Below are 23,995 nucleotides of genomic sequence, written 5' to 3' on the forward strand. Positions count from 1 at the left end.
AAGGACCTCTACTTCAATTATACTCTTCAATTTAATCCTTTAGCATCTAAAACTCATATTTATCAACTTTTGCAATTAAGCCCTAGTAGGCAAATTAGCATGCTATCTATAAAATTTTCCATCGATACTCTAACACATGCATCTAATCACTCGATAAATTATAAAAATTTATCAGAATAAATTTTTCTATCTCGAATTCGTGGTTTTGCAACCACTATTCCTTTTAGGCCCTATTTTGGGATGTTACATTTCTCCCCCCTTTAGGGATTTTCGTCATCGAAAGTCTTACCTGTGAAAAGATTTGGATACTGTTTTCGCATAACATCTTCACACTCCCATGTAGCCTCGTCTACCCTATGCCTATTCCATAATACTTTCACAAGTGTAATACTTTTGTTCCTTAGTTGCTTGACCTCTCGAGCTAAAATCTTTACCAGTTCTTCACCATAAGTTATATCTTGCTGAATCTCAACTTCTATCTGTGAAATCACATGTGAAGGATCAGAATGGTAACGACGTAACAGGGACACATGGAACACATCATAAATCTTCTCTAACTCTGGCGGCAAAAGTAACCGATATGCTAATGGTCCAACTCTTTCAGTCACCTCAAACGGTCCAATAAAATGTGGACTTAGTTTTCCTTTCTTACCAAATATAAAGACTTTCTTCCACAGGGATATTTTCAAGAACACTTTGTCACCAACTTGATACTCAATCTCTTTTCTTTTCAAGTCTGCATAAGACTTCTGTCTATCTGAAGCTGCTTTCAAGCAATCTCTGATAACTTTCACTTTCTCTTCAGTTTCTTTAACTAGATCAACCCCGTAAATCTGATTTTCTTTAAGCTCTATCAAATACAAAGGTGTTCAACATTTACGTCCATACAAAGCTTCATAAGGTGCCATTTTCAAACTCGACTGGTAACTATCATTATAAGCGAACTCTACCAACAGTAAATATTTCTCCCAACTACCTTGAAATTCTAAGACACAACATCTGAGCATATATTCAAGTATCTGAATAACTCTCTCCGACTGATCATCGGTCTGAGGATAGAAAGCTGTACTAAAACTCAACTTTGTGCCCAAAGCTTCCTGTAACTTCTTCTAAAATCGCGAAGGGAATCTAGGGTCTCTATCTGAAATAATCAATAACGGTACTCCATGTAGTCTGATTATCTCTGAAATATATAACTCGGCCAACTTGTCAAGTGAATAATCCATATGAACTAGAATAAAATAAGCCAACTTTGTTAGCTTATCAATCACAACCCATACTGCATCTTTCTTTCTCGGTGTCAACGGCAATCCTATCACAAAATCCATGGCAACTCGGTCCCATTTCCACTCAGGAACTAACACAGGCTGCAATAAACCTGAAGGTACTTGATGTTCGGCTTTTACATGCTGACAGATCAAGCATCTAGAAACAAACTCTGAGATATCTCTCTTCATTCCTACCTACCAATATATTTTCTTCAAATCATTATACACCTTTGTACTACCTGGATGAATAGACAAAAAACTGCTATGTGTTTCCTCTAAAATCTTTCGAATAAGCTCATCATTCTTTGGTACACATATCTAATTTCTGAACATTAAACAACTGTCAGAACTGATGTAATATCCTGAATTAGGGCTTAATCGAAATAGTGGTTTTGTGACCATAAATCCGAGATAGAAATAATTATTTTATAATTATTTTTATGAATATGATATGATTGCATGATTGTGTGAAAATTTCGTGATGAAATTCTATGCCTAAAGTACTTAAATTGAAAGTAGGAACTAAATCGAATAAGTTGCAAAATTTGCATTCTAGAAATTTTTAGTATGAAATTGTTTTGGAATATTAATGAGGAGGTCTTAAATAGCAATTTGACCAATTTTAAGTTCATGGACAAATTTAGGACATGGAAGGAATTTTTGGAAAGTTTAGTAGTAAGGGTATTTTGGTCATTTAGTTATTAAAATGAATTAAAAACAAAATTAAAAGCCAATTTTTGTCCATCTTCTTCATTAGGCCGAAATTTCAAGGGTTCTCCATAGCTAGGGTTTGTTTCAAGCTTCCAAGCTCCATAGTAAGTGATTCTAAGCCCCGTTTTTAATGATTTTTACGTTTTTGAGATCCCGGTAACTCGATAAAGCTTATGTTAGCAATAATTTAACCTAGGGTTTATATTTGGAAAAATACCCATAGGTGAAATTTGTGTATTTTGATGTTTTATGATAGAATATGAAGTTTTAAATTATGTTAGACAACTTGTACTACTCGATTTTAAGCAAAAACGAGAAAAAGGCTTAATCAGTAAAAATACCTAATAGTCACAAGTACATGTTAGAGTGAGAATTTGATGTTTCCATAGAAGAGAAAAGTGATCAGCATGTTGTAAAACATAAGAATAAGGAATAAAATTTAATCCCGAGCCTAGGGGCAAAAATGTAAATATGCAAAAGTTTAGGGGTAAAATTGTAATTTTGCCAAAATTTGAGTTAAGGATTAATTTGATAATGTGAGTATTAAATAAGCTAAATGTGTTATTTTAGATCAAGAAAGACGTGGAATCGACCTCAATTGAGGAAAAGAAAAGATTGTGGACTAAATTGCAAAATCTTTGTATTTTGGTACCAAGGTAAGTTCATGTGTAAATAAAGTAGCATAATTGTTATTTTTAAGTTATTGATGTTAATTATATGTTATGCTGAATTTTATTATGAAATGTATACTTTGTGGTTAATTTCAAATAATATGTAAATTATGTGAGCTACTTGTTAAATATAATTGTTACCGAGTATTGATTTCGGCATTCTACGGAAGACGGCAAGGACAAGTGTTCAAGGAAAAAGCTCGTTTGAACCTTAGGAATAGATTAGGATACAAGTGACATGTCACTAGGATGGTTGAGCATCCGAACTCGTTGAGTTGAGTCTGAGTTCACTTATGGATGCGAATGTCCGAACTCGTTGAGTTGAGTCCGAGTTCGTGAGATGTAACTAGGCATCCGAACTCGTTGAGTTGAGTCCGAGTTCACTTATGGATGCGAACGCCCGAGCTCGTTGAGTTGAGTCTGAGTTCGCTTATGGGCGGGTTACATGATTGCTTGATTGCATATATGGCACTTATGTGCAAGTTATCCATGTATCCGAATTATATTCCGATGTGTTCAACGGGTAAAGTTCTACTCAAATGGAGGAATATTCGAGATGTAAAGAGACGTATTAGTAAGTGATATGAAATGGATATTTTGGACAGGTATGTATTTAACCCTCGGGTTGAGTATTGATACAACCACGATAAGGTAATAAGATGATGAAAATTGATTAAAAATGTGATATGTGTTTTAGTGATGCATGCTAATGTTGATTGGTATGACTGTTTGTTATGTTACTTATTATTTGCATATGAACTTACTAAGCATTTATGCTTACTCCCTCCTTCTTACTCATTGTAGTTTTGGACAAGCCAGCTCAGGAGTGAGGATAGGTCGAAGGCTCAGTCACACTATCCGGAAGACTTTTGGTAATGGCTTGAAATTTTAAGTATGGCATGTATAGCAATATACCTTTTTTGTGTAAATGATCTTATGGTATGGTGATGGAATGGTTGAGGAAATGCTTGATAATGATAAATTATGAAAATGGTTAGTTTAGATTATGTTTGATGTAAGGAAAATTAATAAGATACTTAGTGCATAAAAACTCATAAAAGGGATGAAATTTGCCATAAACAGGATACTGCAGCAACACTGACGCGAGTTTGAAAATTTACTAAAAATCATAGAAATTGAATTTGGTGATGGACTACATATAAAATTTAAGCTTATTATGTCTAGTTTCACATGAAACAAATGAAACAAGTAAAGGAATTATATGTTAGAAGATATTTGAATTTTAGTGAAACAGAGTCATAGCAGTTTCTGAATCCCCTTTTCCAACTTTAGAAATTCACCATAAATTGTAAAGATATAATTAGGTGGTGTATTTTATATTCTCAGAATCCTTATTGAGTCTAGTTTGAGGATAAATAAACCTCATAGTCATATGAATTTTGTACAGAGATAAATATGGTTCGTAGTAAACAGAGGTCAGACCAGTCAAGTCCTGAAACAGGGGTAACTTTAACTAATAAACTGTACTAATTGGCCCAACCAAAAATTCTAAAAAAAAAATTAGTAGATAGGTATATGAGTCTAGATCCAGGAAAAATTTACGGATCTTGATTTCGAGTTCCGTAACTCGAGATATGAATTTTCTTTTGACTGTGATGCAAGTAGCTTAAAAGCTGTGAATGTAGAAATATATAATCCAAAGTTCTAAATATGTTAAATTAAGCTTAGTAACACCTCATACTCGACTCCGGCGATAGTCTCGGGGTGGGGGCATTACAACTGATCTAAAAATCTGACTCTATACCTGACTTACACTGTGCTCTTTTGGCTTGCAACTCACTGTCATCTTCCTGAACTTCACAAATTTCTTCAAGAAACATTGGCTTAGCTCTTAATTCGGCTAAGATAGAACTATCATCCGATAAGGTTAAACAAGTGTTCAAAGCTCTTAATGCAAATAAAGATTTTTTACTCAAAGCATCAGCAACTACGTTTGTCTTATCCGGGTGATAATCGATCACTATTTCATAATATTTAATCAACTCTAGCCATCTTCTTTGCCTCAAGTTCAAATCTTCTGAGTCATCAAGTATTTCAAACTTTTATGATCAGTAAATATTCGGCACTTCTCACCATACAAGTGATCTCTCCAGATTTTCAACGCAAATACAATCGCAGCTAGTTCTAAATCCTGTATCAGATAATTTTTGTCATGTGGCTTTAACTGTCTAGAGGCATAAGCAATTACCTTTCCTTCCTGCATAAGTACACAGCCTAGTCCATTCAAGGACGCATCATAGTAAATCACAAACTCTTTACCCGGTTCTGGTTGTACTAAGACAGGAGCTTCAGTCAACAATGCCTTTAACTTGTCAAAACTCTGCTGACACTTTTCAGTCCATTCAAACTTGACATCTTTTTGTAGCAATCTTGTCAATGGAGTAGCTATCATGGAAAATCCCTCTACAAATCGTCTATAATAACTGGTGAGACCAAGAAAACTTCTGACCTCTGATACATTCTTGGGAGGCTTCCAATCAACAATGGCTAGAATCTTACTCGGATCAACTCTAATACCTTCACCTGAGACTATATGTCCAATAAAAACAACTTCCCATAACCAGAACTCACTTTTGCTAAACTTGGTATAAAGCTGATTATCTCTCAAAGTCTATAAAACTGTTCTCAAATGCTCTGAATGCCCAGTCTTATCATGAGAATAAATCAAGATATCATCAATGAACACAACTACAAATTTATCCAAGTAAGGTTTGAAAATTCGATTCATTAACTCTATGAAAATGGCAGGAGCATTAGTCAAGCCAAATGGCATCACAAGGAACTCATAATAGCCATACCTAGTCTGGAAAGCAGTCTTCGGAACATCTGACTCTTTAACTCGCAACTGATAATATTCGGATCTCAAATCTATCTTAGAGAACACAGTAGCTCCCTTCAATTGATCAAACAAATTGTCAATTCTAGGCAGTGGATACTTGTTCTTAATAGTCACCTTGTTAAGCTGCCGATAATCTATGCATAATCTCATTGAACCATCTTTCTTTTTCACAAAGAGCACTGGTGCACCCCATGGTGAACAACTAGGTCTTGCAAAGCCTTTCTCTATTAGTTCCTGCAACTAAACTTTCAATTCTCTCAATTCCATTGGAGTCATTCTATAAGGAGCAATAGAAATGGGTGTTGTACTCGAAACCAATTCAATACCAAACTCAACTTCTCTAATAGGAGGCAAACCTGATAGCTCTTCTAGAAACACATCAGGAAACTCACATACCACAGGCACTAATTTAATTTTCAACTCTGGATCTTTAGTATTCAACACAAAAGCAAGATAAGCTTCATATCCTTTTTTCAAGCATTTCTGAGCAGATATAACAGAAATCATGGCAATTGAACTATCTGACTCATCTGAGTTAACCCGAAGAATTTCACCATTTTCGCATTTCAACTCAATAAATTTCTTTCCACAATTCACTATCACGTCATGCACAGTCAACCAATCCATACCAAGAATCACACCAAACTTATCAAATGGCAATAGCATGAGATCGGCCGGAATACAGTAACCTCTAATCATCAAAGGGCAATTTTACATACTTTGTCTACTAATATATACTGACCCAATGGATTCGATACTTTAATCACAAATCTCGTAGACTCTATGGACATTTTCATACTAGGCATTAATTTTATGTAAACATAGGAATGGGTCGAACCCGGATCAATCAAAGTAATAACTTTAACATCATGAAGAGAAAATGTACCCGTAATTACATTGGGGGAGGATACCTCTTCACGAGCACGGATAGCATAGGTCCTTGCAGGTGCTCTAACATCAAGTCCCACTGTTGAATCTCTAGATGCACCTCTACCTGCCCCTATTCTCGAACTTCTCTGAAGTCTGCCTCTAACGGGGGCATTGCCTGATTTTACATTTGGTATTACTTCTCTTTTAACCATCTCAAGACACTTCCGAATGAAATGATCCAATGCACCACATCGGAAACAACCAGTCTCAGTTGATCGACATTGACCTGGATGACATTGACCACATTGAGGACACTAGGGTCTATCAGGCTAAATACTGCCAACACTCGCAATTGAAGTGGTGTGAACTTTCTGACCCATAAATCTTCTACCTCTGTTTTGACTAAAATACCCTGCTGAAAAATTAGATCTCGTTGAGAACTCTCTAGGCCTCTTGGATGTAGGTTGCAACGACTTGCTCATCTATCTTTTCTTCGTGTCTTGCATCTCAATTTCAGCTTTACCCTTTCCTTTCAGCAACACCTTTGCCTTACAAGCTCTATCAACTAAAATGACGAACTTTTTATTTCTAAAACACTGACTGACAGTCGGATATCATCATTGAGCCCATCTTCAAATCTCCTGCACATAATAGCTTCAGTAGACACACACTCTCGAGCATAATTACTGAGTCTGACAAATTCACGTTCATATTCAGTCACTGTCATCTTACCCTGCTTTAGTTCAAGGAATTCTTTTCTTTTCTGGCCGATGAACATCTGACTAATGTATTTCTTACAGAACTCCTCCTAAAAGAAATCCCAAGTAACCCTCTTTTTCGGTACTACTGGCACAAGTGTCTTCCACCAATGGTAGGCCGAGTCTCGTAAAAGTGATACAACACACTTCATGCACTCTTCAGGTGTGCAGGATAACTCATCAAAGACCCTGATAGTATTCTCAGCCAAAATTCAGCTTTCTCTGCACCGTCATCTTTAGTAGCACGAAACTCTTTGGCCCTTGTTTTCTAATTTTATCAACTGGTGGCTTCTCTCTTCTGACTATATTATGACTAGGGAGGCTACATGGGTAGTTTGAGGATCATGAGGAGGTGGAAGTCTAACTGTCGAATTCGTACGAACGAACTCGGTAAACCATTCATTCATAGCTTGAAAGAAGGCTTCTCGAGCCCCTCCTTCCTGACTAACTGTAATGAGTCTTTCACTACTATCTGGTGGCACCGTCCCTTCTGCTGGAGTGGGCGCGTTACTTTCTACATCATCTGCACCAACTCGTATGGGATCCATAACTATAAAAGAAAAACATTTTCAAATAGTCAGAAGTCGTCGCACTATCAAAATATAAGTATGACATGTATAGCTAGACTCTTACTCATACTGAATATTCTGAGAACTGACTAAACCCTTACTCTGATACCAATAAATGTAACACCTCTTACCCTAGACTATCACCGGAGTCAAGCACGAGGCGTTTGCCAGACTTATCTTACCTGTTCGGCGCATAAAAAAAATTACTTTTAAAAAAAATTTTAATTTGCTCTCATTCATCCAATAAATCTTTAAAAAGTGCTCTCGAGGCCCTAAAATGTGCAATTGGAACGGTTCAGAACCAAACCAGGAACATTAAAAATTTTCCGATTACTTACACAAATCAAAACAATTTATTTCACTATTCATAATAAAACTGTCCATCTGTGTAATAGTCACTAAATTAATTATAACTCGAGTTACAAAACTCGAAATTTAAATCTGTAAATTTTTCTTAAAACTAGACTCATATATCTTCTTACCATAATTTTCCAGGATTTTTGGTTTGGCCAATTAGTAGAGTTTATTCATTAAAGGTTCCCCTGTTTTGTAGTTCAGCGGACCTGACCTCTCTTCACTAAAAATCGATTATCTCATTATACAGAAATCGAATAACATTTATGTTTATTTCTAATAAAAATAGACTCACTAAGAAATCTAGAAATATAAGCTATGACTTATTCTTTTTTTTTATAATTTCTAGTGATTTTCCAAATTTGGAATAGGGGATCCTGAAGTCACTCTAAATTAGTCTTACAGAAATTTAAATATCTCAGAATATAGACTACTTTTGCCTGCTCTGTTGCTTTCCAATGAAAATAAACTCAATAAGCTTTAATTCAATATCTTATTCACCATTTAATTCTATTTTTACAATTTTTAGTGAATTTTCAAAACCACATCACTACTGCTGTTTCCTAACTGTTCCATGGCCAACTCTTACTCTTTCATAATTTCTTTGCATCAAACCTCATTTAGGCATACATAATACCAAAACATGCTCTTATTTAGCTATATCATAAGCTAATCATTACCAAATATTCACATGTCATTCTTTAATCATATCATAAGGACATACATACACAATAGCCAAGTACCTATACATGTCACAACTTAAAGTATTTCTAGTCACAAAATACCGAGATAACTCATTGATAGTGTGAGGCGATCTCCGACGTCCTTACAATTTTTCGAATTGGCTTTGCGATACTATAAAAAAATGAGAAAAAAAAAGGGAATAAGCATAAAGCTTAGTAAGTTTGCATGTAAATAAATAACAACATTCTAAATGAATTATTAAGATAACCTAAACCTTTCAAACATGGACTTATCTTACCTTTCCTTTGGCACACTCTTTGAATTTTCCGTTGAACCATTTGGAATACTAAAGATACACGGGTATCTTTCCTTTTTAAACTTACCATTGCCATGTCTTGACATGGTCTTACGTGGTATCCTTGCCTTATGAACTCACCATTGCCATGCCTTCGCATGGTTTTACATGGGATCTTTGCCTTATAGTAGTTTATCAATGCCATGTCTTAACATGGTCTTACATGATTTCCTTGCCTTGTAGAACTTACCAATGCGATGCCTTGGCATGGTCTTACTTGGCATCCTTAAACCCTAATGTCATGACATTTGTATCCTAAACATTCCTAAGGTTCAACCAGGACTTTTAAGTATCATTTCTCCGTCAATTCTTGTTTGAATCATCAAGGAATAAATTTACAAAAATAAATATATAGATGCTAAAAAATAAAATCATTAATTATAAATAATAAAACATTGCATTTATTTACCGCAAACTTACATCGATACAAAATACGATCAAATATTTTGATTTAGTCCGCAACCTTTTTCTTTCCTCAATCTAACCCCGAATTTTGTTCTTCTTGATTAGGAAGCTTGGAAGCTTGACCAAACCTTAGCTATGGAGAACCCTTGAAATTTCGACCTAATGAAGAAGATGGGCACATTTTGCCATCTTTTTCCCTTTTTTAATCTTTTGATTACCAAATGACTAAAATACCCTTCATTAAAAATTTAGTTATTTTTATCTATGTATGTCTATTTTTGTCCATGAAAACCTAATGGTCTAATTACCATTTAAGGACCTCTACTTCAAACTCTTTAATTTAATCCTTTAGCATCTAAAACTCATATTTATCAACTTTTGCAATTAAGCCCTAGTAGGCAAATTAAGCATGCTATCTATAAAATTTTCTATCGATACTCTAACACATGCATCTAATCACTCAGTAAATTATAAAAATTAATCGGAATAAACTTTTCTATCTCGGATTCATGGACTGCTCTGTTTAAGCCCTAGTTTGGGATGTTACACAACCAACATAACTTACTATATTAGTTGTTGGTAATATTTTGAAACAAAATCATTGGGTTGAGATTCTTGTTGATATTGTAGAAGTATGATAGCCTATTTATGAAGAACAATCTATTTGATGCAACATACCTTAAATATTAGATCAAATCGGATCCCATAAAATAAGGAGATTGGATCAGGATTGCATTGAATGCTTATCTCCAACATTCCTACATTATATTGGACTTTATTATTATATTGTGTATGTTATTTTAGATGCATGTTCTTTTAGAAAAATTGATTTTAATTTATCTGTAGGTTAGCAAGTCTCGAACACTTGTATAGTTTGAGGAGACTTGTATAGGTTTTGTATCGAGAATGCTAGAAATTATTTGTTCATTGAGAAACTTATTTTAATGAGTGCATTGTTAGACTAAACAAATGTGTTACTTGGCTTACCGATTAAATTTTCAAGGGAAAAACTTGAAGATGAGTGATTTAGATATTTAAGTACAAACCGGGATGTGTTAGAACCTAAAATATTTATTGTACAACGTTGAAAAATAGTGAATTATCTCATTGAGCTAGGTTTTGTAAATATAGAGAAATTGAACTGCATAAATAATTTAGTTGTGTTGTTCTATATTCTTGTCGCATTGTCACCTCCAATTAACACTGTTAGTTGCACTTCTCTTAACATCGACTGAGTTTTCAACATAATTTACACTATTATCACATTTAATTAATTTTTTGTTTATTATCATCCTTTTTTATAATATTCAAAATTATACTGAGTAATATAAATATAATTAAAGAGGTAGAAGTAGAATAACAATAGTTATATTATATTTTAGATTGCATTTTGATTTCTCTATTAAAAAATAATAAATTGGTCCATGTTCATTAGATGAATGAGTAAAATAATCTATTCGTTAAAATTTTGCCATTAAATGCTTATTCTGGTGATTTTTGTATAAAAATAAATAATAACAAATTTATCCCTCGACCATTACACATTTATTCAATTTGATCCTTGAATTACTCCAAAAATTGAGACACTAGTAATCAATCTAATTTGGGTTTTTTCTATAACAAATGTAAGAAAATATAATATCATATATAGTATTAATATGTCAGTAACAATAATAATGCAATACAATACAATACAGTAGTAGTAACATAACAGAATACTTGTAATCAGACAAAGTTGAAAATTAGAAGAAGAATTTTGTTGAGGCCTATATAAACAGTTTCCTTAAGACATATTCGACATCTCCTTGATGCTTTGAATAACGTTGGACGTCTGTCTCCCAGGATATAACAACAAACAATCATAGTAGTAACACAATAACAGTGATCAATCGAACACAATCTTGCCTTTTTCTATCACCAGAAGGAATGAATTTAGAAGGAATTTTTGATATTGATGGTTTTTGATGATGTGTTTTGGAAGTCTCTAACTTGGCTTTATACAGATGAAAGGAAATGAATGAAGAGATTTAGACCGATTCATGAAGAGTTTTGTTGAAAAGTCAATAGATATAAGTGAACAGACACAATGAATGAAAAGATGCAATATTAAACACCAAGAGATACAACTGTTCATCAAGAGACAAAACTATTGTTTAATTTGAGTAGTAATTTATCATTTATCAGTCAAAAATTTTAAGATCCATAATTTATTATTCAAAGCTTAAATTTTATCAATAAAATAATATGCATTAAAATTTCAAAATATCCAACAGATAAATTATTTTATTCTAACCGTAATGAATTAAATCTTTCTATGGTTAAAGTAATAAAACAAAAAAAATGAATGGCATGAAAGAATACTGAAGAATCAAGGTACTCTTTAGAAACAATTCTTTAGAAGGAAACGAAGTAGTATTCTCAAAGTAACAAACTTAACTATGCTCTTTCACTAGCTAGAATACATGTTTATATAGGAAATAGAAGCCTAAACTGCTGTTAACAGAATAGCCTAACAAATTTTAACTGACTAACCACTTATCTAATGACATATTAAACATATGTGTATTGTGAATACTATAACATTCACCTAACTTCCTCAAGTGGAACGACCCGAAGACGACGACAAAATTGAGTGAACATTGAAGCGGACAATGGTTTAGTAAGAACATCCGCCACTTGGTCACATGCAGGAACTTCGCTAACAACCAACTCACCACGAGCAACCTTTTCCCGAACAAAAAATAGATCAAGTTCAACATGTTTGAACTTAGAGTGCAAGACCGGGTTAGCTGCAACAGCAACAGCACTAGAATTATCACTGTCGGAAGATCAACCGAACTAAGGTTTAACTCTGTCAACAAGGAAACCAGCCACGAAACATCACTAGCAGCTGCGGCTAAACTCCGATCTTCAGCCTCGGCCGTAGAGCGAGAAACAACTTGTTGTTTCTTAGAGCACCAAGAAATAGGATTGTCACCATAGTACACAAAATATCCTGTAGTAGACCGGCGATCATCAAAATCAAGTCCCCAATTTGCACCGGCATAGCCAACCAAAGACAGTCGATCAGACTTTCGAAAGACCAAACCATAAGACAGTGTACCAGACAAGTACCGCAAAATACGTTTCAATGCTACCATGTGTAATGTAGTGGGAGCATGCATAAACTGACACACCCGATTAACCACATAAGCAATATCTGGTCGTGTCAAAACGATATACTGAAGAGCTCCAGCAATACTACGATATTCAGTTGGATCAACAAGAGGTTCACCCTCATCTTTAGATAGCAGAGAAGAGGTTATCATCGGTGTATGAACACTTCTGGCATTAGTCATAGAACTACGAGCAAGGAGTTCACGGATGTATTTTCGCTGGCAAAGGTGAATACTACCTGAGGAAGACTGACTAACTTCAATGCCCAAAAAATAATGAAGCTCACCCATATCTTTTAGAGCAAATTGGTTGTGGAGCATTTGAACAAAACAATTAATTTCATCAACTGAACTTCCAGTGATAACAATATCATCCACATAAACAAGAACGTAGATAGTATGATCAGAAGACAACCGAACAAACAATGAAGCATCGGACTTTGATACCGTAAACCCAGCAGAAACGAGAAACTGTTTTAATTTGTCAAACCAAGCCCGAGGAGCCTGTCGTAAGCCATACAAAGCTTTAGTCAACCGACAAACTAACCGTTCACCATTTGGACCAAACTGCTCATAGCCAGGAGGTTGTTGCATAAACACATCATCAGTTAAATCGCCATTCAGGAAGGCATTATTGACATCGACCTGCCGAAGATGCCATCCCTTGGTCACGGCAACAGACAAGATGAGTCGAATGGTAGCAGGTTTGACTACCGGGCTGAATGTCTCCTTAAAATCGCAACCAGGTACCTGTGAGCACCCTTTGGCAACCAATCGTGCCTTCCGACAACTAATCGTCCCATTAGGATTCTTCTTGATCTTAAACAACCACTTACAACCGATTACTTTCCGAACAGACGGGAGAGGACACAACTCCTAGGTCGAGTTAGCTAGTAAGGCATCGAACTCAGCTTGAACGGCTAGTTGCCAGTTTGGATGGCTAAGGGCCTCCTCAACAGTACATGGCTCAACCTCAACTTTGTCGGCACATAAGGCTCGAGGTTTAAATATCCCAGCTTTAGATCTTGTCACCATTGCATGCGTGTTAATAACAAAGATAGGAGAAACATCGGGAAGAGCAATAGGAGAAACTATAGTAGAAGGAACCTCTTCTCTATCAGCAGATCTGGAAGTGGAACTCTGCGGAGAAACACTACCCGTAGCAGGAAAATTAGACTGAATGTTATCACCATTAGAACTATCCACAGAAGTCTCAACAATAGAGTCTGGACGAATCTTGTTAGAAATACACGATCGAACAACTGGTACATACGTAGTGGTATTCAGAGGTAACTGGTCACTGGAAGTAGTAGACAGTGAAGACAGAAATCTATTTTCATCAAACACGACATGACGAGAAACAATCACCTTTCCATCTGGCGTGAGACAGAAATAACCTTTATGATGCGGACTATACCCCAGGAATGTAGACGGTTGAGACCGAAACTCGAGCTTGTGGTTACCAAATTGTCGTAGGTATGGAAAACAACAACAACCAAATACCCGAAGATGATCATATGTTGGAGCGCAATTAAATAAACACTGAAACGGGGTCTTCCCTTCTAAAACCGATGTAGGCAATCGATTAATGAGATGAGCAGCACTACAAAAAGCATAACCCCAGTAGTCCATTGGTAGATTAGCTTGAGCCAGAAGAGTGAGACCAGTCTCAACAACATGTCAGTGTTTACGCTCCGCAACACCATTAGCCTAACAAATTCTAACTGACTAACCACTTATCTAATGACATATTAAACATATGTGTATTGTGAATACTATAACATGGCATCCCGATTTCTACCTGAAAACTGCGGGAAACAATGTCCATTGAAGTTTCTATGATTTCATAGCATAAATTGATGTGATGCAATTGTTTAGGCTCTTACGATCTTACCTGGTAATGTCCACTACATGATATGAAATTTAAATTCCATCATAAATGAAATTATCCATACATTTTATACCGAATATATATCTTGCTAATGTACCTTTTAAGGTATATCTATAGGTATTGAAAGAACGAGGGCTACATATGTTATTATATTGTATATATAAAACATTAAAATAAGTATTTAATGGCATAATTTTATTGGAGGAATTATTTTACTCCTCAAAATATAATTTGAAGTATAATAGAGGTACTTTTACCAATATAAACGATTTTGTACTTTTAATTGAATTTCCATTTCACCCTCAAATGTCTATTCAAATTCCACAGTCTGGCTTCCAGGAACTAGGTACAATGATTTGACACTAGGCAATACAAATGGCATACATAAATTAAATAAAAAATTTTGACCCGAAGTGAAAGGTGTAATGAAAATAGTATTGTTTGTTATATAATATCCAAAGTTATACCAGCTTATAAATATCATGAAAGATGATATATACAGATGATTTTATTTTATTTAATCTCCATTTCACCATCGTTTACTCTGTTTAAATTCCGCAGTCTGGCTTCCAGGAACCAGGAATGTAGTTGAAAAAAAAGGATGGATTATTTATGGGATGTAGAATGATTTGACACAAGGCAAAATATATGCCAAACATATATCTATAGATATAGTTATATGGTTGACTATACTATAAAAAAAATTAAGAATTGCCTTAGTAGGACAAAAATTAAACTGAAATAATAAAATAGTAAGCCAATCAGATAATGTAAAGGATGGAAAATTAGAAAAGTTCTACAGTGACAAATGAAGTTTCATGTAAAGTTCTGGGTTGGTCAAGGATTCTTCTTTAATTGGATAAAGAACTGGAGTATTGACATGAACCCATAGTGTGCCTTAATGATGAAGATGGATTTGTCTTCATTCATGGCTTAGTGATAATTAACCCAACATTAAGCCCTGGATTTTGTCCTGTGTTGCATGCACTGTATGAATGTCAAGAAAAAATGGGTCTTACCTTTTAGGTTCTGATTATAGCAATGCATAGTTTTCCTTCCAATGGGTTCATATATATATATATATATGTATAAAAGACCATGATAATGTTTTATGATAGTTGGGGTCTTAATCACTTTTGACTTGTCTTCAGCCACAACGTTGTGAAAGGGTTGGTCTAAGCACGAGACTGGTGAAAATAAAGAAAAGAAAAGCTAAATTTTCACACAAAACAAAGCAATGAAGTCTTCGTCTTCTCAAGTCATCAATGGGGGAAGCCCCACTTCCTTTTAGCTTCTTAATGGAAAACACCTGGGACCCAAACATCTTTAACATCAAGCATTGAAGCAGTGAAGCTTCCTGCAATTCCACAGGAAGGTGATGGAGAAACCACCTTGCTGATAGTTAACCTGAATATAATATATATGTACGTTGCCATCATCCATACGGTAGAGGGTGGTCTTTTTAGTTTCAATATCTAAATGTCTAGCAGCAATTTTAATCCGCCCGACTCGCCGGAAAGTGACCGTGCCGACCAATCCAATTTTGAGTTCCCCGAGGACTGGACTCTTGATGGTTGGCTGGAGGATTATCCTGAAACAATCATCACAGGGCCAATTCAGTTTCCTTTTAATCAAGCCGATGAGGTTAATAATGACTCTGCTAGGACTAGCGGCCTCCTTCAAGTACCTGGTAATGAAATTTACTGTTTTTAACTTGTAGAAGTTCCTACATTAGTATGTGGTTGATTGAGTGAGGATAATCACTTTGTTTGTGTTAATGGCAGAAAATGAAACTGCGAGGGAAAGGAGGGACGTCAGAGAAAGATTTGCATTCAAGACCAAGTCTGAGGTTGAGATACTGGATGATGGATACAGATGGAGGAAATATGGGAAGAAATGGGTGAAGAATAGTCCAAATCCAAGGTATTTTTTATCAAATGCTTGTACGGTTTTTAATCTTTATACAATTTGAGCATTGCAGCCTGGAATCATCATCTGCTACTAAGCTAAGAGCAGATATATTTTGATTAGTCTTTCAAAAACCAGTTTCATTTGTTATTGTTTGATTGATAGGAATTACTACAGATGTTCTATTGACGGATGCCCCGTGAAGAAAAGAGTCGAAAGAGATAAAGAGGATCCGAGTTATGTAATTACAACTTACGAGGGGATCCATAATCACCGAAGCGTTTCTTGAATCGGTGGTTAATTTTCTCAGGACGTTCGAGTTCTTTTACCGTTACAATCTCGCAGCCAACTCCTGCAGAAGGCCAACTTCGATCTGCAACGATCACATCGCCTGTGTAGAATATAAAAAAAGCCTCACTCCATTTTATCCATGTCGGTATCTGTAAGAAAATCCAAGAACCAGACTACATGGGGTTTGGCCAACTTTATCTTGTTATCGCTTGTTAAGCTTTGGTAGAACCCTAAGCTTTAGTTTTGACAACACAAAGTCAGGGTCTGTTTTTAACTTAGGACCGGTGGAGGTTGTTAGGATCGGTTCTTCGAACATTCGATATGATATTGCCAACTGCAACCGAAATCATCAATAAAATTTGTAGACTTTTGGTAAGCCATGTGATAGCAGCATGAAGAAACCATTGCAAGAGAATAGAAGGCACGGATCAGGCAGAAAACTTTAGCTATATGCTTCATTTATCAAATGGATATGACTTGATTACATTTGAAATGGGTATTCAACAGTAAAATGGATTCTTATTGGACTATACAATCTAGACAACTATAGTTGCAGAAAAGCTGGCTGTTACCTATAGGAACTAAAATAAAAAATGCTTAAACTCACTGAACTCTACACACGGGTATATTCATATTCATAGTAACAACTCAAAAACAGCATTCTACAACAAATATGACGACTTAATTTGGGAGGATGACATTAGGGTTTCGAGAATGTGGACCAAAATCTGCCAAGTCATTCCAATTTGTTCCAGTTTCATGAACATTTGAGGTTAGACTCCATAGCACATTCCCAGGCTGCATCTTTCTCATCATTGATGGGTAGTATCTTACCATCGCTTTTGACTTCGAAAATGTTTTCTTAGTGGAGTTAGCTATGCCACTAGCAAGCAACCAGCGTGTCCCGGACTGTTGCTGTGCTTTGCTACCCCAAAGATGCTGCTTATGAGGCTCAGTATTTAACCCTGCAAGATGGACTTCAGTGATTAAGAAAAATGGAGCACCATCTTTTTCTTCTGCAACTTCGGATTCAGGGCTCTCTTGCTCATCTCTTTCTGGCTCTATAGCAAGAGAAGCTCGCTCTACTTGAATTAAAGCAATCATCGAAGTGCCAATTGGTTCATAGTTTCGAAAGGGATCTCTAAGCAACACCATGACAGCAAGCGTAAAGTTGTTCCCCAACAGCCCATGCTGTCTACCAGATGCTTTACCTAAGTTAACACGTTTTATCAATTTTCCACTAACCGAATCAAGGCACTTGGCTTGATGAGCCTCAAGGATCTGGACCTTATGATCACTAATATGGTCTCCGTGGTCTATAATGCCAGCGTCCAGCCGTAACCACTCATCCAATGTTATGGAAAGGCTCATTAATCTATTAACATAATCAAAATCATATTCAAAATCCAGGTCCAGGGAATGTGAACTTGCAGCTCCCTCAAAACTTAGTAACTTACTGAAATTTGAATCCTTGCCTATAATAAATGGCATGTTGCTCGAGGAAAAAGGACTGATGCTTGATGGTGCATCCTCGTCTGACATGCCACATTGAATTCTCAAACCCTCTAACGCAAGGACTTCAATCCTACTCATGACCGATGGAACAAGGTTTTCCATAGATACACAACCTGGGTCAATCTGACCACATATGAGACCTGAGCTCAGATTATCGCAACTCCAGCAAAATTGAAATCCTTCATTTCTCTGATCAAATGAATCACGCTCACATAGTAATACTTGCTGCAACTCATCCCACCTGTCAAATAATATTTTGTGTTAATAAAACAGGATAAAAGATGAAAGTGAAAGAGAAAGAAATTGAGAAACTGATGGCGAGATTAATGCATACCTCTCTAGCATTATAGCTCTGGATGCAGCTTCCAGTGCAACTTGTTGCAATGTTTTCCCAGTCATATCCTCCAAAGGCATTAATTTGTTTACATGCAAGGAAAGATTCTCAATTCCGAGTGAAGCCAAGTTTTGTAATATCTCCTTAACATCAGTACCCAATCTTGCAGGAAACACAGCAGCTCTAGATACTTGGATGGCCGGGCACCCAACATTTTTACAATTTATAAAATGTAAAGGATTCATGGACCGCAGGACACCTCCATCCTTTGTTGGAACGAAATGTCCAAAGCCTTCTCCCAGTGGAGGTAATTCACTTTTTTCTGATGAAAACTCTATTGGACTTCCAAATCCATCAGTCTGAACACACGGAGAACTTTGAAATGCCTTCTCATCTAAGCCCCACTCACACATCAAGGCTTCAGTCTCCAAGTATTCAAGCATTTTGATTGACCTTCTGTTTGCCAGTGACCGACTTTCCTCCTGCTCCTTCCTGGGCAGAATAACTGAAGAGAAAGCAAAATCATCATAATTAACCCCGTGACAAGGACCAGGAGTGGTGGATCCAACTTCCTCCTCTTCTCCCCCAGCTTCAAAATTTAAGATGAAGTCACCGGAATCTAAGGCTTCATTCTCAAATTCTCTCAACAGACGTTCTCTAGGAGACTCAACAGCATTGTCAGAATTCAAGCTAAATGGACCGTGTTCAATTTCCAGCATCTTTAAGAAATCACTAACCACAGAGTCGGCAATTTCATCGAGACTCAGTGATTTCTTTATTGAATTGCTAGGTGTGTAATGTGATTTAACCTCCATATACTTTTCATGCTCGATGAACTCATCCAAAGCAGATGAAGATTCTGTAATAAATATGTCATCAAAATCTGACTCCAGCCCCCCCAAAGTCATTGGTTTTGAATGTATAGCACTCTTTTCCTGTCTGCATTCATATACCCCAACCTCCTCCGTACAAACACTGGAGCAGTAGACATCTAAAAGCTGTTCTGCTTCCTCATCAATGTCAGTGTCACATCCTTTAAGGATCTCTTCCACATTGATAATATCAATGGTGGAGCCATCAATAGTCTGAATAGCACTTTGTTCAAGTTTAGATGGATCATTATGACACATTTCTACACCCCGTTCAATAACAGAGAACTCAATGTTTTCATACTCATCTATAACTTTATCAAAATCGGAATAATGTTTGGGTGGCTCCACATGCTCAGACAATTTATCTAAGCTTGACACCCTGTGCAAGTTCCCTTCATTAAGTTTCTGATATAAAAAACCTAATGATTTGGAAAGTTTCAGTCCCACACTTGGCAACAATTCAGTACCAAACTGTAAATCAACAGATAGAGGTGACAGGTAAGACATGTGGTTTACATTACTCGGAACGTTCCCCAAATATTGAAGTATCCCATTCCCCTTGTCTGGATTAAGAATCCCACTGTGTCCCATTGCACTTGACCCCTTCTCTGTTAGATTTAAAAAACTCGATGCATTTGTTTTGCCACTTGATTCAACTAAATTATCCCCAGTTGCCAAGAAACTGAAGCTGACATTTAGAGTCGCACTTTTAGCCTTGCCAGAAAGTTTAAAGCTGGTAGTCCATTTACCTGACCTCTTCTCCCCAACTAAATCCTCCAAAGTAAGTGGTAACAGCCTTGTGAGATCAATCCAATGCTCGCCTATATTATTCCCCAAAGCGCCAACAATGGATGCATAGATCACGAAAAGCCTGGCCCCGTATTTTGCTAAATTACGAGGCCCAATTTTACTACCATACACACAACATTTACACATTAATGTCTCTTCAAATTCAGCAATTCCATCCACAACCCTCACTGCACGAGTAGACAATACTTCATCCTTCATCTTCCAATGCACACATAAGCTCAAGTCATTTAAGAAGGCGGGCAAGCCATCAATAGAATGCACATGGAGAAAGAAACAAACATCAAACCTTTGATGCCTGATATGAGTTAATGCTTTAAAAGGCTTCTTCCAATTCCATAATGATGATGAAGATGATTTATTTTCCTTATGCATCAAACCATTATAAAGGTTTCTTGAATTCTGCTTTGATTTTGATTCTGAAAGATGGGCTTTGCCAGCAGATTTAGACCTAACATTGGATGTGGTTATTAAAGCAGTTGATGAAGGTTTCTGCAAGTAAAGGGCTTTACTTATTTCCTCAATGTCACGCAATAACTCGCCATCATTAGAATCAGCAACTCCACTATTCTTATCCATTCAGATACCCTTAAAAGAAATTCAGTTCCTAGAGATATCTTCAACAACCCACTTGAATCATTAAAATCATGCACCACACAAAGGAAGAAAAATTGTTTTAAAAAATGAATTATTACAATACAAATCATTTAAAACCCAGAAAGAAATTAATCAAAGTAAATCAAAAGCTACTTACTTGAAATCTGAGTCCTTTTTCCTGCAGATCAAACAGTAAAACCAAAAACTTGATCGATTTCAGTAGCTCAGCTTTTTGACAAAAAACAAAAAGTCAAGAATAAATAAACCCTTTGAAGGCGATTGAAAATTGAAAAAGGGAAGCTGAAATTGGTTTAGTTGGGATTTTATTGGGATCGTCTAAATTTCTTATATATATACTTTGTATTTTCTCGGAAAAGTAGACGAGACAAAATGATTTTGTCTTTGTATAAACAGCTTGTGAGTTATAAGTAGTTGGTGAAGCCGAGGCAATGCCGAAAAAGCCCAACGCAGTTAAGATACTGTGTTGCGGACCGGTTTATTTATTTATTAATAAAATAAAACAAAAAAAAAACATTTTAGGGTGAAGTACAAAAGTTGTCAATAAATGATTGCCTATGTTTTACTTTGATGATTAAACTTTTAAATTTTTTTATTTAATTATTAAACTATTTAAAATCAAAATTTTGAATAACCCAAAGTTAAAAATCATTTGAAATTTGATAGAAATCATAACATATTTTTGATTAATTTACTAAATTTGATGATAACTGAACTGATTTCTAGGCCCGTCCCATCAACTGCTTTTTGCAGTAAAAATTTCATTGATTATGGTAAAAAAAAAAAAGAGCGAGAGTAAATTTCAACTACCCTTTCCCTCTCACTTTCACTCTCACCAGCCCTCACCTCCCACTCCTCTTTTACTCTACTCTTTGATCTTTCATTTTCATCCTCAACTCTCAAGCAAAAAATCAAGGTAAAATTCTTTTTCATCTTAATAGTTTTTTTAAAAATAAATGTTAATAGTTGTTTGAAAAATATTAGAAATAGGTTTAGATATATAAGTTTTTTTAAATAGTTTTTTTTTATATATATAAAACTAGTTCTTTTTTCTTGTGATGCACGAGTTTATCGTACGTATTGTTTAGTTTTTCTTAAACTTGTAATATATATAAATTTTTTTGCTAATATTGTCATAAAAAATTAAAAATATATTTTTTGTGATTATATTTATTTATAAAATCGAACTTCGGAACATAACATTAATAAATTGTTTTTCTTTGATAATTATTTTTAACAAAATAAAATTTATAATTACTTAAATAATTTATTTAATTTTTGACTGAAAGGTGATTTTTTAAGAACAAATAGAAAATAATAGTCTAATTTTTGAAATTTTAATAAATGAATTTCTTGATTTTTAAAGGTTGGAAACAATAAAGACTTAAATTATGATTTAGAAATGTTAAGCACATTAAAATAATTTAAGAGAACATGGATGGGTTAAAAAGGGATTTACCATTCACAAAAGCTATAAATTTTACATACCATTGATTATTGATTTGAAAGTGTGAAAACTCCTCAATTTTTTTCAAAAATTAATTAATGTCTTAACTTTTTTATTTTGTGCATTTAATTAGTCACTTGAACTTTTAAAATGTATGAAAAGGTCTTCAAATATTTTCAAAAAAGCAATTAAATTTCTGTTTTTTTTACTCAATTAGGTACTTGTCAAAATAAATCAAAAAGGCCATTTGACTATTAATTTTAATAGTTGACTATTAAAGTTAACTGACCTTTTTTTTTTACTTAAAACCATCACGTGTCACAACCACAACATGACATATGACAACATGACATATGACAACAAATTTATAAAAAATAAAAATTATTAAATTTTAATAAAAATAAAAAATTTTAAAATTTTAAAAAATCGTAAAAAATGGTAAATATATAGAAATATAAAAAAATATAAAATTTTATAAAGTCGTAACAAAATTATAAAGAAATATAAAATTCGTAAAAAATTATGAAAATTATCTACCAAAAGAAGTATTTTATAATTTTTCTATAAATTTTATCGATTTTTATTTTTATCATTTTTTACCATGTCACATTGTGTTGCGACACATGTTAGCTTCAACTGGAAAAAAATTGGTGTCGTTAACTTTAACAATCAACAGTTAAAGTTAATAGTTAAATGATATTTTTTATGCATTTTATAATTTTTAATGATTTTTATAAAGTTTACAATTTTTTATTTTTTTATGATTTTTAATTTTTTTTTATTTTTAATATTTTTATATTTTTATTAAAATTTATTATTTTTATAAATTTTATTGATTTTTATTTTTTATAATTTTTTTGTCACATATCACGCGGTGGTTGTGACACGGAGTGGCCTTAACTGAAAAAATTAGAGGCAGGTCAAAGGGTTTTTTTTATGCATTTTAACAGTTTAAGTATCCAATTGAGTGTAAAAAAAAAGTAGGGGCTTAATTTCTTTTTTTGAAAAAGTTTGAGAGCCTCTTTTATGTATTTTGAAAGTTCAAGAAAAACAAGGGGTTTAATGGCTTTTTTTTTAAGTTTGAAGGCATTTTTTATGCATTTTAAAATTTTAAATACACAATTGAGTAAAAAAAATAGTAAGGTTTTAATGGCTTTTTCTGAAAAGGTTTGAGGGTATTTTTGATAAATTTTAAAAGTTTAAGTATCTAATTGAGTGCAAAAAAAATGGGCTTAATTTTTTTTTTAAGTTTGAGGGCTTTTTTCAACCATTGATTATTCTAATTGAATGAATCAATATTTTTTCTTATCTATTTATTTTAAAAATTATTATTTTAATTTGATAAAAAAAATTAAAAGCAAGATTAGTCATTTAAATAAGTGAAGATAATGCTTGTGATTAAAGTAAACAATTTATATATAACCATTAATTTAAGAAAATAATCGTGTAATGATGACAATATAACTAACTAAGATTTGATTTTAATTATTTTTATTTAAAATTTGGTTTTAATTTTAACAAAAATTTGTTATTGATATCTTCACCTACATAATATTAATTAATAATGAAACTAATTATTTTAAATTTATAAATAATTTATATCTTTGAAATAATATTATTTAAAAAATTTTAAATATTTAATACTTTTGTAAAAT

At 34.3% G+C, this 23,995-nt stretch overlaps 2 protein-coding genes across 2 annotated transcripts; one reads left to right on the top strand and one right to left on the bottom strand.

The window, feature by feature from the left end:
• Nucleotides 1–15,859: 15,859 nt before the first annotated feature.
• LOC107962839 (probable WRKY transcription factor 50) lies at nucleotides 15,860–17,126 on the top strand. The gene is made up of 3 exons (XM_016899382.2): nucleotides 15,860–16,241; nucleotides 16,336–16,474; nucleotides 16,625–17,126. The coding sequence occupies exons 1-3, from the start codon at nucleotides 16,031–16,033 to the stop codon at nucleotides 16,746–16,748; spliced, it is 474 nt and encodes a 157-aa protein (XP_016754871.1). The 5' UTR covers nucleotides 15,860–16,030; the 3' UTR covers nucleotides 16,749–17,126.
• Nucleotides 17,127–17,180: 54 nt separating this feature from the next.
• On the bottom strand, nucleotides 17,181–21,268 carry LOC107962838 (protein PLASTID MOVEMENT IMPAIRED 1-RELATED 2). The gene is made up of 3 exons (XM_016899381.2): nucleotides 21,033–21,268; nucleotides 18,600–20,908; nucleotides 17,181–18,506 (listed from the first exon to the last, which is right to left on the bottom strand). The coding sequence occupies exons 2-3, from the start codon at nucleotides 20,855–20,857 to the stop codon at nucleotides 17,432–17,434; spliced, it is 3,333 nt and encodes a 1,110-aa protein (XP_016754870.2). The 5' UTR covers nucleotides 20,858–20,908; nucleotides 21,033–21,268; the 3' UTR covers nucleotides 17,181–17,431.
• Nucleotides 21,269–23,995: the final 2,727 nt, after the last annotated feature.

The sequence above is a fragment of the Gossypium hirsutum genome, chromosome A06, assembly GCF_007990345.1.
Source record: "Gossypium hirsutum isolate 1008001.06 chromosome A06, Gossypium_hirsutum_v2.1, whole genome shotgun sequence".
Classification (NCBI taxonomy): Eukaryota; Viridiplantae; Streptophyta; class Magnoliopsida; order Malvales; family Malvaceae; genus Gossypium; species Gossypium hirsutum.

Excerpts from the sequence above, each read along its gene's own strand:
- LOC107962839 (XM_016899382.2), top strand. The coding sequence starts at position 16,031 with ATGTCTAGCAGCAATTTTAATCCGCCCGACTCGCCGGAAAGTGACCGT. Across the intron at positions 16,242-16,335 it reads CGGCCTCCTTCAAGTACCTG|AAAATGAAACTGCGAGGGAA; the intron begins GTAATGAAATTT and ends TGTTAATGGCAG. Across the intron at positions 16,475-16,624 it reads AAGAATAGTCCAAATCCAAG|GAATTACTACAGATGTTCTA; the intron begins GTATTTTTTATC and ends TTTGATTGATAG.
- LOC107962838 (XM_016899381.2), bottom strand. The coding sequence starts at position 20,857 with ATGGATAAGAATAGTGGAGTTGCTGATTCTAATGATGGCGAGTTATTG. Across the intron at positions 18,507-18,599 it reads AGAGCTATAATGCTAGAGAG|GTGGGATGAGTTGCAGCAAG; the intron begins GTATGCATTAAT and ends ATTATTTGACAG.